Raw genomic sequence first — 14,483 nt, forward strand, 5'->3', positions numbered from 1 at the left:
CTTTGGCCTGCTAATGAACCAACCGCTGTACTAAACACATCAAAGCTTCTTAAATGCTTTCTTTTTACTGTCTGTCGTGCTGACTTCGCCTGTGCCGTTCTAGTAGAAAACAGGAAGTGCTTCTTACAATCTTTAGCTGAACTCAGATCATCTAAACATTTAAATACTCTTCACATTAGTCCAATACTCTTAATATTATTGCTCCATCAGCTCCATTAATGTGGTTTATACCATGGTCCGGGTGAATACTCAATTCTGATTGGCTGCTGGGCGTGCATTAAAACCTGATAACTGCACTGTGAAAAAAGAAGTTCCGGTCACCTAGCTTAAATGTTTTGTATCACTGCGCTGGCTCGTTTAAAACAACCTTTTTGTTTCATCATGGACAAAAACAAGCGGTAAGAGGTGAACTTTCTCTCTAAACTGATGCTTTTTTCAACCCATCGGAAAGATCAGCATATATATATTGCCGAATCTTGACTGCAGCGGTGGTGCAGCGCGATAGTCCGCTTTTTGTGAGAAAAGTGATCCAAATCGGAAAAAAAACAAGAATAAGGACTAAAAACTGGTTAATATGTGTTGCTTTTGTAAATGACCATGGTATAAGCGGGTTAATGGCCTTCGAAGTGTGCGTTATTACTTTTTAACGCACTTTGTGTCGCTTCGCGTCTGACGGTTCTGGCTTCCACGGCGTGCGTTAAAAAGTAATAACGCACACTTGGTTGGCCATTAACCCCTTACATGAAGTGTAGAAAATACAAATATTTAAACATACAAATTAAAGAAAAAACAATATAAAACATTTTCAGTAGCACTATGGCTAAATAAATAACTGTATTCGCATATCAACCGCTACACCAGTTCTTCTCAAATAGTGGGGCACGCCCCCGGTGCAATGCCAGGGCAGGCGCACTAGTAGCGGTTTTAGGCGCAGGCAATACGGGCAATTGCCCGGGGCGCAAATTTGATGGGTTGCGGTGGCGACAGCGTCTATGTGCTTGGAGAAATAAATCTGCGCCACTATTAGTTTCCCATTATCTGTTATTTCACAGATTTTGTAACAGCCTGAAACTGTGAATTATCGTCCGTGCAGCTGCTCGCTCCTGTCTTTGAGAGAGAAGGAAAAGAGGAGGGTAGTGGGCTCAGGCTGCAAGGTGGAACGGCGCATGGAGCACTGCCTCGATTACGCAACACCGAGATCATCACGTGCCTTTAGATGACTTAGCTCATGCTAATAATGTCATTCTTTATGAACTATTGCAGACATTTTGATGATGTGTCTTTTTCCATAAATGTATTCTTTGTCTGCCTGTCCTTTAGTTGGTGTCAGTATGACATAAAGACAGCAGGTAATGCAGGAAAACAGCTGCACTGTATATCATAAATAAATTATCATTTAGAAAAAAAATCAGCTCAATGTTTTTTTTATTTCTTCAGACAAAAAAATGTTAAATATATTGGTGCTGCTGTGTTAATGTTTCAGACTAATTTACAATTAATAGTATTTATTAATTTAATTATTTTTCTCAGCATCAAATGGTTCAGTTGGTCAAAATGTTTCTAGTTGAAATAATGACAGATTTTTTATTTCAGGCACTTTAAGCTTCTTTTCTGTTTTAGACTACAACAGGGTTTCTGTGGCAAAATAAAGTTAATATTTATTGAAAGTAGATTTATATTGCTTTTTTCTTTTGTTAATGTTAAAAGATACATTTTTAGGTATACTTACACAACTTTTATAGATACTTATCTTATTTATAGTCACCACGGCGAGTGGGTGGGGGTGTGAAACATTTTCATTTTCCGAGAGGGGCCTTTCAAAAAAATAATTGAGAAGCACTGCGCTACACTAAATTTTTGTTTTACTTAGGGTAGGATTAAAACGTTAACACCAAAAAGAGTTCAAATAACTCTGAATGTTGACGTGACCCTTGTGCTATCCTAGGCACTTTAACATTGGGAGTCGGGTCATCTAGACCCACTAGACAGTGCTCTGAACCTTTTTTTTTCAATGATTCGTGATCTTCACTGGTGTCCATGGATTAGATGAACTCTTTCCACCTTTATCCACCTTTGTCATGGTAGGGTGAACACGTCAATGGAAGGGGGGGTCATCTAAGATAGCAAAAGGGTTAAAAAAACAACTTTAGCATGAGCTACTGAACTCACATGGATTTTATTCCAAACACTACTACACTTTTGATCCAGATACCAGCCCAGACAAGGAAAATAAAGACATACATGGATTTATTTGTCTGACAGCGTATGATGCGTTAGAATGGCGCGGAGCAGGGAGACTTTGGCCCACCCATGCCAGTTGCTGCATCACAAACGAGCTTTTTCAAACCTTGGGTTTGCTCCTGATTCAACACGATTTGAATAAAGAAATACTCAGAAACATCATTTTTATGTTAAATTATTTTATTTCTCCATTCTGTGAAAAATTCTACAAGAACATGTTAAAAACACCAAAAACAGGATTGGAATGGGTCTTTAAATAAAGTTAAAGAGCAAGCATAAGTCAGTGCCTCCTCCCACCTCCAGGCCATCACTGGGGTTTTCACATCAGAAAAGGGATCAGGGCCTTCCTGTTTTTAGGATAGTCTTCAAATTTGGATAGGTACCATCTGAAAGAAGGAGCATTGACAGACATTTTACAGGCTATTTCCAAACCTTTTATGGCTGAGAGAGAGAGTTGACATTCTTACTTGTGGTGAGCCACTGCTCTACTGGTGAGGACCACTGTGGTGAAGACGGCAAAAGCTGCGCTCTGAACAGAGCATCCAGCCAGAGCGAAGCCCACCCACTCTGTTATTTCTCCTAAGAAGTTGGCCCCAGAAATGTACTCGAACATCCCTCCTATGGTGTGAAGGAAACTGTCAAACACTTGTTTACTTTTCATCATCATCTCTCACGTGGAGATGGAAGATTCTTTACTCTCTGTTCTCAACATCACTGCTGTGTTTGTCCTTCAGAAAAACATTTTACACCTTCAGTGGAAGTTCACTGGGTCATTCTTGGGACTACCATTAACAGTTTGTTTAACCTGTTGACACTACAGATTGTCTCTATACATAAAAACTAATCAAGAAAAGAGGACCACAAAGATGAGGTTTCAAGGCTCTAAATTCAAACCTGACGTTCGATGCGACAGTATAGAACAGAGCCGATCAGACAAAGAAATCACTAAAAGACCAGGTCTAAATCACGAGTCCGTTCCAACCCTGAAGTGGTTCTCCCAAAGTCCCAGAAGTTACATGAAACCAGTTCTCAAGTCTCTGCTCCACAAACAGAATGTGATTTAGCCTGAAAATGGTTCAGTTAATCGCTGGGAACCACAGATTTGTGGGATGCTGCCTCTAAAAACCTTTTTTTTTCCACAAAATACACAACTCAGAAAAACACTAAGCAACATTTGAAATAGCTAGCAGGCAGAAACGGATGTGAATGGTAGAGCTGCCTAAACCCATGAGACTGTTTGATGTCATTTGCTTTTTTAAGCCAAACTTTTGTGGTTTTGAAACTAAAATGATCAGAAGTTCCAAAAATACGACAAGCCTGAGCTTTTCTGCACAACATTTCTGAAAAGAGAATGAAGACAAGTGCTAAACTGTACCTCTGGGGATCTTGTAACCAGTCTCACCAGGCTTTCTCAGGTTTCTCAGGATGTGGTCAGAATGCAAGTTCAACAGCCAGCCGACCAGCCACAGAACAGACCCTGTACACAAACAAAGATGCTCTGGTCTTAGCAATAAACCCAAGACATGACATTAAACTTCCTGAAAAGAATAACAAACACATTTCAGACTTTTCTGAACAACACTTGAGCTTTTCTTCTGAAAGCATCAGAGACGGCTTCAGATGGCTGTTCCACTCCGACAGGTTATGAGTATCAAATCAAACGTAAAGTACGTCTTTCAGTAGATAGGGGTTTTTGTTCTGATGCTGTCTTGACTGCTGACAGTGAGGTTATGAACAAAAGAGCCATAGTGTGGCTAAACTGAATCCGTTACCAAAGAGGGTGTGGAGACTGACCCTAAAGTCGTATTGGATGCATCTAGTTGTCCATATAGAAATGTTCTGGAGGCAAAGCCCTATATTCCTAACCCACAGTCAAAATTTGCCCCAAAATGATTGGACTGGATCCCACATCTGTGACAAACAGACTCTGAGGTAGTCTAGTGCAGTGTTTTTCAACCAGTGTGCCGCGGCACACTAGTGTGCCGTGGGAGATGGCCAAGTGTGCCGTGGGAAATTGCCCTCATTAACTGATCTAAAAACAATTACCATCTCCAGGATTTTAGCTCTTTGTTCATCCAAACAGGCCCTGATAAAACACTGAGGAGTTAGGAATATAAAAGATCGTAAAATACCTTTTCTTTGCGTTTATTTTATTTTATTAAAGACATTTTGATAAGAATGACGTACCGCGATTCAGCTGCACCTTCGGCTGTATTTTGGAAAAGTCCCGTCCCTTTAACTGTCTCCACCAATCATTCTTGGGGAGCTTAATCACATGTCATCGGTCTGACCAATCAGAAGTGTTTAAAGTCTTCACTTCCTTGTCCCGATTTAGCTCGTAAAGTCGCTCAGTTCTAACAGAAATACCAGCTAAAGCTCGTCTTTAGCGGTGTAGCTTTCCACAGAATCCGGTATCAGACCGTGGAACAAGTGAACAAAACAATGAAGCTCCGAAAACCGATCTTCGGCCGTTTTATGCACTACATTTCCCATGATGCATTGGGTTGTGAGAGTGACAGCGCAAAAGGAGATCTGTTGTTAAACGTCTTGAAACTAACGAACACACAAACTGTTTTTAAATCTTCTAACTTAACTTTTGTTGCATCTTTTAGAAAAAAAAACAGCTGCAGTTTCCAGCTTTTTCTGTAACAGTTATCTCAAAAATGCATGTGAGATTGTGCAGGGGCTGTAGATCAATACAGACTATGAGTTTCTCCTTTTTTTTTAATTTTTGGATTCTGGTGTGCCGCGGGATTTTTTTTAAGGTTAAAGTGTGCCGTGGCTCAGAAAAGGTTGAAAAACACTGGTCTAGTGTTGCCTCCAAAGTCCACAGAAAACATGTTTTGAAATGTTTTCTTCCTTTTCCTGTAAACCACGGCCAAGCTATAGAGCAGTGTTTTTCAACCAGTGTGCTGTGAGAGATGGTCAGGTGTGCCGCAGGAAACTATTTATTTTCACTGATCTAAAAACATTTATCATCATCAGAATATCAGCTCTGACTTAATCAAAATAGGCGTAGGTTTCACACTGACTAGTTTGCTGACAGCTCATCAAAATAAATGCATTACCACTGGCTGCAGTGTGCAGACCGAGGCGGGGCTCAAAGGGTGTGTGTACTAAGGGTTCCAGTTAAAATTGGCGGGTAGGGCACTGAGGGGACATCTCCTGATTACTCACAGTGACGTCCCCTCACCCTCCCCACCAAGGGGCCCTAAATGTCTAAGGTGCAGTTAAAATTGGGGGATAGCATCTTACCTAAGTCACCTAAGTAAGTCTGCACAGGAGGACATTTTCAGACTAATCCATAACCACATCTCTCTTTTTTCAGATAATCCGTCCCGTACTTCTGCAATATCCCATGACATTGATGTTGGTGAACATTTTCCGATCAAACAACATGCCTATCATGTTAACCCCACCAAACGTGCACTGCTCCAACAGGAAGTTAAATACCTGTTGAAGAACAGATTAGCTATAACTAGTTCCAGTTCCTGGAGTTCTCCCTGTCTGCTTGTACCCAAGCCTGACAAAACCGTTCGATTTTGCACAGATTTCAGAAAGGTGAATCAAATCACAAAACCAGACTTAACCTGGAAAGAACATTTAAAACATTTGACTGGTGTTTTTGAACAGCTAAGTAGAGCTTCACTCACCTTGAACTTAGCCAAATGTGATTTTGGTAAAGCTACTGTAACCTACTTGGGGAAAGAAGTAGGTCAGGGTCAAATTCGTCCTCAGACTGCAAAAGTTCAGGCTATCCTCGATTTTCCAGCTTCTCAAAACCACAAAGAACTCTGACGTTTCTTAGGAATGGCGGGGTACTACAGAGGTTTCTGCAGTAACTTTGCAGATGTTGTGGCTCCCGTAACAAGCCAGACTAGTGTCCTAAATCTCACCTGAATGCCAGAATGCATTTAACTCTGTCAAAGCTCTTCTTTGCAGTGCCCCTGTCCTGGCTGCTCCTGATTTTGAGCGTCCCTTCAAGTTAGAAGTCGATGCCAGTGATTGTGGTGCTGGGGCAGTTCTGCTGCAGGAAGATGAACGTGGTGTTGAGCATCCCCTTTGTTATTTTTCAAAGAAGTTTATCATTCATCAAATACCGTACAGTACAATTGAGAAAGAAGCTCTTTCTTTGTTGCCGGCACTCCAGCACTTTTAAGTTTACATTGGTTCTAATTCCCATCCGATTACAGTTTACACTGACCACAACCCTCTAGTTTTTTTGAACAGGATGCAAAACTCGAACCAGAGACTAATGAGATGGTCACTGATGGTTCAGGATTTCAATATTGATATTAAACACAAAAAGGGAGCTGAGAATTTGGTAGCGGATGCTCTTTCGCGCAGCATCCACTCAGCCTAAGCGATGGCTTCTGGGGGGGCAGAAGTTTTCTCTTAGGTTGGGGGGTGTTATGGCTGTGGCCGTACTATTGTTTTGTTTGTATGTTTGGAATGTTTTTCTGTATGTTTTCTTTTGGGAGGGTCTGTCTTTCCTTTTCTTTTCCCTCCTCTATAGTGCCAATTAGATTCCACTGTGTCCGGACCACCTGATTGGCTGAGGACTTCCCAGCGGCAGTTTTAAAAACTGCCACCTCATCTGTTGAAGCCCCTCCCCCTCCAGCTTGCAGCAGCAGAGCATTAGAACAAACATTCGCCGCGTTTACATGGGCAAAAGTAATCGGAATGAACGTCTGATCGGAAAGAAAATGTGTCATGTAAACGCCCCGTTCGGAATACTCTGCCCCGATCAGACTCATTCGGATCAGAATTTCTTTCCGATCGAGATAGGTGGGTTATACCGATCGTTTATCCGATCGTGGAGCATGTAAACGGTCATTCCGATCGTGTGTCACTACTGCTCTGGTTTACGTCACGCATAGACGGTGTTTGGCTGTGAGAAAGCTCATACAGGACCGTCCAGCTCTGCGGACGCCCCGTGAAAAGCGCCGCTCCGCTCTCGCCCCGCTGGCTCTCCCCTCTCTTACACCCCTTACGAAGGGAATGGGGGGAAGGGGCGCTTCGTACCCCCCGACGCTCACTCGGTCCACTGGCACCCGAGTGAACAGAGGAGCTGGATTAATAATTTTGTGTCCGAGGGGGGAGGATGCTTTGTTACGTGTGCGTTTTTTTATGTGTGGGAGAATCCAGACTGCGAGCTGCGCCGCCGCTCTGGGTTAGCGGCTGCAGGACTCAGGAGGAACGGTGTTCGAACAGACTGAGCTCCGGCCGCTAGCTCAGAGTGGCTTTGGTTGGGGCGGTCTGTGTGAACTTTTCAGAGCAGAAATCAGAGCAGAAATAAATGTCGCGGGGTTTCACGTGGATTTGTGTTTCCAGTTGTGTCCCGACAAAATAAAGGCTGCTGTTATTTCCAGACATTTATGTGCGCTAATATGCAGATTGCTGCGTTTGTCGCACGGTCCTGGATTCTCGTGTCCATCAAGGCTAACGTTGTTAGCCCGTGTTAGCCTGTCCTCAGCCTTCTTCCAGCTGTTTCATTCACAAAACAGCACTGACCACACAGATTAAATATAACGATGAGCGAACAGGCGCTTCATAATATTCATGACATTAATAAAAGCACGTTTGAAAGGTCGTCTCGTATTACGGAGCTGCAGCACATGCTGTCTCTCTGTGGCAGCGGTTTGTTTACAACGGGATCTAGTTCCGCATCCGGGTGATTTTACACTACTGCACAGTGCGCATGCCCAGATTATTCATTCCGAACGAAAGCGTGAGCCATGGGAACGTTTGTTCTAATCGGAAAAAGGTTTTCTGTGCCCATGTGCACGGGTGAATTTTAACCCGACCATTGATCCGATCAAGATATTCTGCCCATGTAACCGCGGCTATAGTTAGAGTTTATTGATCCTGGTCATTTGGGTTGGTTACTTTTTTATGTTTTTGAGTTGTCATTGTAAATAAATTCCCAGCTTAATTTCAGTCTGGGTCTGGTGAGGGTTTTTCGAGTCATTGTTGAATTTAGTTTCTCTTCTTACCTTTATGTTACTCCCGTTTACAAACTCCTAGACAGGGGCGTAACAGGTGCTAAGAGGACATCTGCTGCTTGCTAGCAGTGATGTCCAAGCACCCCCTTACCAAGGGCCCACATGTCAAAGGTGCAAATAAAACCGAGGGGGTCCAACCGTATGGAATATATGGAATAACGGATACGGTTCCGTTACCATGGCGCCGCGTGTGTGGCAGCATATCTGGGCAGCTCTACCCTTTTGTGTTCCTGACTTTGCGTTTTTTAACATTTTCTTCCACCTTATTTGTGGTTTTTGTATTTTGCAACAACCAACTCAACTTTTAGAACCGGCCTCGGTTCCGGCCTCGAACCACATCACTGTGAAAGAACAGCACTGCAGCAAGGACATTGAACTGGCGGCAGTCAGCGTTCGGCCGTACTACGTCCCACGGGAGTTCTCCCATGTGCTGGTGGTGACTGTGTACGTCCCTCCGTCAGCTGACGCTGCTGTCACTTGTGAGCGCGTGCACAGCACCGTGTCCCAGCTGCAGACACAACACCTGCAGGCCCTGATCCTGATTTCTGGGGACTTGCATGCACCCCCCTCTCCCCCTGGGAGCACTGTGAGAGTCATGTTTTTTTATTTCTCCAGTGTTTTCAACACCATCCAGCCATCACTGCTGAGGAGGAAGCTGGAGGTTGTACGTGTGGACCAACATCTCACTGCCTGGACCATCAACTACCTCACAGACAGGCCACAGTTTGTGAGGCTGCGTGACTGTGTGTCTGATGTGGGGGTCTGCAGCACGGGGGCACCTCAAGGGACTGTGCTCTCCCCATTCCTATTTACCCTGTACACATCAGACTTCATCCACGACTCCACCACTGTCATCTGCAGAAGTTCTCAGATGACAGTGCCATTGTGGGCTGTGTATCAGGGGGGGATGAGCAGGAGTACAGGGGGGTCATCACTGACTTTGTTAGCTGGTGTGAAGTTAACCACCTGCTGCTTAACACCAGCAAGACAAAGGAGCTGATCCTGGACTTCAGGAGGTCCTCACCATCACAGTCACCGGTGAACATCCAGGGTTCAGACATTGAGGTCGTGGACACATTTAAATATCTGGGTGTTCACCTGAACAACAGACTGGACTGGTCCAATAACACGGATGCTCTGTACAGGAGGGGTCAGAGTCACCTTCACCTGCTGAGGAGACTGAGGTCGTTCGGCGTGTGCAGACAGCTGCTGAGGACCTTTTATGACACTGTGGGGGCCTCAGTGATCCTTTATGGAGTTGTGTGCTGGGCGGGGGGCAGTGCAGGCAGAGACATGAGGAGACTTAACAAACTGGTTAGGAAGGCCGGCTCTGTCCTGGGCTGCTCACTGGAGTCCATGGAGGAGGTGGCGGACAGGAAGATGTTAGCTAAGCTGACATCCATCATGGATAACCCCTCCCACCCCCTGCACCAAACTGTAGAGGCGCTGACCAGCTCCTTCAGGCCCAGACTGTTGCCCCCACAGTGCAAGAAGAAGCTACCACAGGTCATCCCCCCCCACAGCCATCAGACTGTACAACACCGTGTTACAGTGACACTCCACAGACCCTCGGGTGTTTTTCTTTCTTTCACTCATTTATTAATATACTTTTGTTGCAGTTGTTGCTGTTTTCATTTTTTTGTTCCTGAACGGTTGTTTGTACTTTATTATTTCTGTATTTGAAAAAAAAAAGTTTTTACATGTTTTTTTTAGACTTTTGCAGCTGTATAAATTTTTTAATATTTATTTATTTATTTATTTATTACACATATCATTTTATTAATAATTTTAATCATAATTTTTAATAATTTTATATGACTCCTTTTTAGATGTTATATTATATCGACAGACTGGCGACCTGTCCACGTTGTCCCCTGCCTTCGCCCACAAGTGGCCGGGATAGGCTCCCGTAGCCCCGTGACCCCGAAAGGGAAAAAGCGGTTAAGAAAATGAATGAATGAATGAATATTATATCGATTATTTCAGAATGTAGTTTTTGCTGCCACAGATAAATGAAATTTCCCCTACATGGGATTAATAAAGTCATCTATCTTTCTATCTAACCATGGGAAGGGGACCACTGCCAAGTAGCCCCCCCCCCCACCCCCCACCCCCCAAGGTGCAACTCAGGCAGACCCCCCCCCTTAGTCACCCTCATAAGAGATGTTATGAGGAAGGGGGTAGGTTGGGGATAGCTGGTAGCTGGGGGGCTGTTTGACCACCGGTCAAGCAGACCGAGGCATCTCTAATTTTCTCCCAGAGGATCAGACACTCCAATAACAATATGCACCATTATCATGAAATGTCAAAACACAGCTGTGAGTTTTGAAGTTTATCTATCAGGGAAGGCAGAGAACTCTTACCAAGGATGAAGAGTGGATGTGTGACCCAGTGCGGACGATAGTCGGCATAATGGCTCAGATATCTGACCTGCATGTAGCCGTTATACAAGCAGAAAAGCAAGGCCAAGGCGAAGGACACAAACGGCGTCCCTTTCCCACCCCGGATCAGAAAGGGATAAATGATGGCTCTGCAGAGGAAGGAGAAGAAAAGGCATTCACGCTGACGTCCACACACACACAGACACAGACACACACACACACTCACGACTCAGTCCCTTCAGCCATGGCCAAACCTGGACCCAATCAAGTTTGCTTAGAGTGTTTTAACTATTCTGAAATCGTCTACTCTAGATTTTGTGGTATTGCCAGAGTGTTCTTTCTGAAAGTATTTAACAATGATGCCAGTTTTGAAGCTTCCTCACCTGCACTCTACAAACAAATACAAGACCTTTAGAAACTTACACTTTAAACTTTTCTTACATAAACTTTCCCTAACTTTGTCATGTGATATTCTTTTCAAAAATACAAAGAATATGAAACTAGAACTATTCACACTAACTGGAGCTGAAATGAGAGTTTACTATGTTTTCATGTTGTTTCCTTCCTTCTGTTTGTTGTTTAGATTTCCTCGAGTTGTATCAAGAAGTAAACAACATTCCACATCTTTAAAACTGTCATTTATTCCTTCTTTTGTACAGCTTGGGTGCTTTAAGTACAAGATGTTCAGAATATTCAACAGTAAAAGAACAAAGGTGTGTTCATTTGAGGTCCTTCCTCACCTCTGGATGTAGTGACACACGAACATGGCGATGAGGAGCTGGTTTGGCAGGACGGAGGTTTTGACGGAGGTCGCTGAGACCGTCAGATATAACGGGATCAGGAGGGACGGCAGCTCCTGAACGCACCAGGCGAGCTTCACGTTCACCGGGAAACCATATTTGCTGGAGGCGTAACGGCCATAAGGGACGTTTTCAAACCGCAAACTAACTAAAGTGCAGACGGCCATGAAAAGCATGAGATAAGCCATGCAGTCCAGCAAGTACAGCTCCTCTTCCTCCGATGAGATCACACGAAGGAATGACGTCATTGCAGCAAAAGCTACAAACGCACAAAATGACAAAGAAAAAGGCGAGAAACCGGAGACATTTAGCGAGTGGCAGGTAACACTGTTCTGTAAACATGACACTGAAAAGGAACCAATCAAATCCCGCAGACGTCCGGGACTTCGGCCAATGAGATTTGTAGACGTTTTATTCACCAATCAAATCTCACAGTTTCTACATGACGTCATGACGTCATCAAAGTTTTCAATGAAAAAAAATGCAACAAAAAATATATAATAAAGCTTTAAGTGAAAAAAGAAACACTACACTTAAAATAAAAATATTTTGGAACAATCTTTTATTTTATTTTTTTTTAAACTTGCTCCGTCCAACAACTGACCAAACAGATGTTGACACAGATTGTGTGTTGGACATCTTTTACTTTTACAAAAAGAGGTTATATATCTTCGGAAAACCAGAGTGTAAATTTGTATAAACCCCTTTTTGTTTTTTATTATTTTTTAATGTATTTGTCACATTTAGTGTGTGTGGGGAGGTAGAAGGGAAAAGTGTGAGGGGTGGGGGGTTTGAAGAGGATAAAAGGGAGAGTGGGAGAGAGTGGGGGATACGAGCGCCGATTTGAATTGGAACAATCTTTGAAATGATATCAATTGGAAAAAGGTATGGCTACTGCCAGATACATTTTGTATTAAAGAAAAAACAGAGATTATATTACTCGACATAACTGTCGAGTAATATATTTAATTTATTTCTTAAATATTCTCCAAATTTTGAGGGTATTAACATTTTGGACAGGGAGTTTAAAATTAGTCAATATGCTGATGACACAGCTTTATTTAAAAAAAATAAAAATGTGGTCAATAAAATCCCTTCCTTTTCAAGAGCATCTGGCCTTACGGTAAATCTCAAAAAATGTGAAATCTTACCTATACATACCTGCAATCAAAGTAATATTGAAAACATACCTGCAAAAAGTGAAGTGAAATATTTTGGTCTAATACTAACAAAAACCCGTAATGACAGAGAAAGTGTAGATATTACTCCCAGACTAAAAACAGTATAGAAAACATTAAATCAATGGTTGGGATGTGGCTTATCAATTTTGGCCGCATTCTATTATCCAAAGCGGAAGGTTTTTCAAGACTTGTGTATCCCTGCTACTCATTATATACATCCCCCAAAACCATCAAGTCTAATTCTATTATTTCTTATTTGGAAAAATAAGACCCACTATCAACGGAAATCACAATTGGTCAGAGATTATAAAAATGGTGGCTTAAAAGCTTAAGACGTTGAATCACAAATTGTAGCGTTTAGAATGAAATGGTTAAAAGACGGCATTTCCCAGGCTTATTTTATGTGGTATCATATCCCAAACAAACTCTTCGAGAAGGTCGGGGGACTGGAGTTTTTGTTCAAATGTGATTATAATCCATCAAAAAGACCAATGAAACTATCAAACTTTTACAAGCAAGCCTTTGGATTTGGGAAGATGCTTTTCACCCATAACTTCTCCCCTCACAACACTGTTTTATGGAACAACAGATTTATAACTGTAAACAAGAAATCCTTGTTTATGTCTGAATGGTATGATAATGGTGTGTGTTTTGTCTATGACTTGCTGTGTACTGATTGAATGCTGTTATCATACAATGAGTTTGTAACTAAATACAAATTTAAGGATTCTAATAACTGTAATAACTAAGGCTACGTTCACACTGCAGGCTGAAACGACCCAATTCAGATTTTTTGCCCCTATGTGACCTGTATCTGATCTTTTCATGACAATCTGAACCATACAGATCCCATCTTTTCAAATGCGACCCAGACCACTTGAGTATGTGGTCCTGAGTCCGATACGCATCCGATCTTTTGAAATGGGACCTCCGTCCGAACGGCCCGGCCACATGAATCCGACCCGTACGTCATCGATACGCTACAAACGTCATCATTCTGCGTTGAAGTAGGCGGGAACGAGAACACAAACATCAACCATGGTGGACGATGCTGCTGAGACCAGTCAGTGGAAGGGAAGCGAGGTCACCGATTGGATTCATATTTGGGGTGACAGCTCTATTCAGGCCAAACTCCAGGACTCTTATCGCAACCGGGCGGTTTTTGAAAACATTTCCAGCTAAATGGCCGAGCGTGGGTACAGACAATCCTGGCTCCTCACATCAGTATCCCACCACTGCTGGCTGCGACTCCGCACCCATACGTTTCTCTGTACCGACTTGGCTAACACTGCTCCACAAAACGCCATGGCCAAAAACCTTGCTATCCTCCTTTTTAATTTTCTTCTTGTAATTGTAATTGTGCTGGCTCCTTTGTGAAAATAAATGTATTAATGCAAAAAGGGGTCCGCTGTTGGCAACACTGTTGTTGACATCCATTGTTAACGTTAGCTACTTCCACAAACAACGATTGACGACGTTCACCGTTGAGTTTTCTTCTGCGCATGCGGGTCACTTCTGGGTCATTTCACGGTCACACAGGAGATCACAAAAGTTCACATGTAATTGGAAATGTGAACAGCCTTGCAAAAAATCGATTTTTTTCAAAAAATCGGATTGAGCATTAAGCCCTGCAGTGTGAACGTAGCCAAAGTCTGTAAAGCAGTTCCCATACCTTTACTTAATCTTGTTCATAACATACTACAATACAATGCAATAATGATTTTTTTCCAAAAAGATAAAAAATGCATGAATAAATTAGTAATTAGTAATTAGTAACCTTTACAAAAAAAAGGTTCTGCAACTTTAGTATAAACAATAGACGCGACCTAGAAGCCACCCTGATGGACAAAAAAAAGGTTCTGCAACTTTAGTATA

At 42.7% G+C, this 14,483-nt stretch overlaps 1 protein-coding gene across 1 annotated transcript; it reads right to left on the bottom strand.

Moving 5' to 3' along the window:
• Positions 1-2,403: 2,403 nt before the first annotated feature.
• srd5a1 (steroid-5-alpha-reductase, alpha polypeptide 1 (3-oxo-5 alpha-steroid delta 4-dehydrogenase alpha 1)) lies at positions 2,404-11,781 on the bottom strand. The gene is made up of 5 exons (XM_011481375.4): positions 11,368-11,781; positions 10,610-10,776; positions 3,617-3,718; positions 2,709-2,859; positions 2,404-2,627 (listed from the first exon to the last, which is right to left on the bottom strand). Exons 1-5 carry the CDS (start codon positions 11,673-11,675, stop codon positions 2,561-2,563), a joined length of 795 nt encoding a protein of 264 aa, XP_011479677.3. The 5' UTR covers positions 11,676-11,781; the 3' UTR covers positions 2,404-2,560.
• Between the last annotated feature and the right edge of the window lie 2,702 nt (positions 11,782-14,483).

This window comes from Oryzias latipes, chromosome 11 (assembly GCF_053564925.1).
Source record: "Oryzias latipes strain Hd-rR chromosome 11, Olatipes_Hd-rR_3.1".
In the NCBI taxonomy this organism is placed as follows: domain Eukaryota; kingdom Metazoa; phylum Chordata; class Actinopteri; order Beloniformes; family Adrianichthyidae; genus Oryzias; species Oryzias latipes.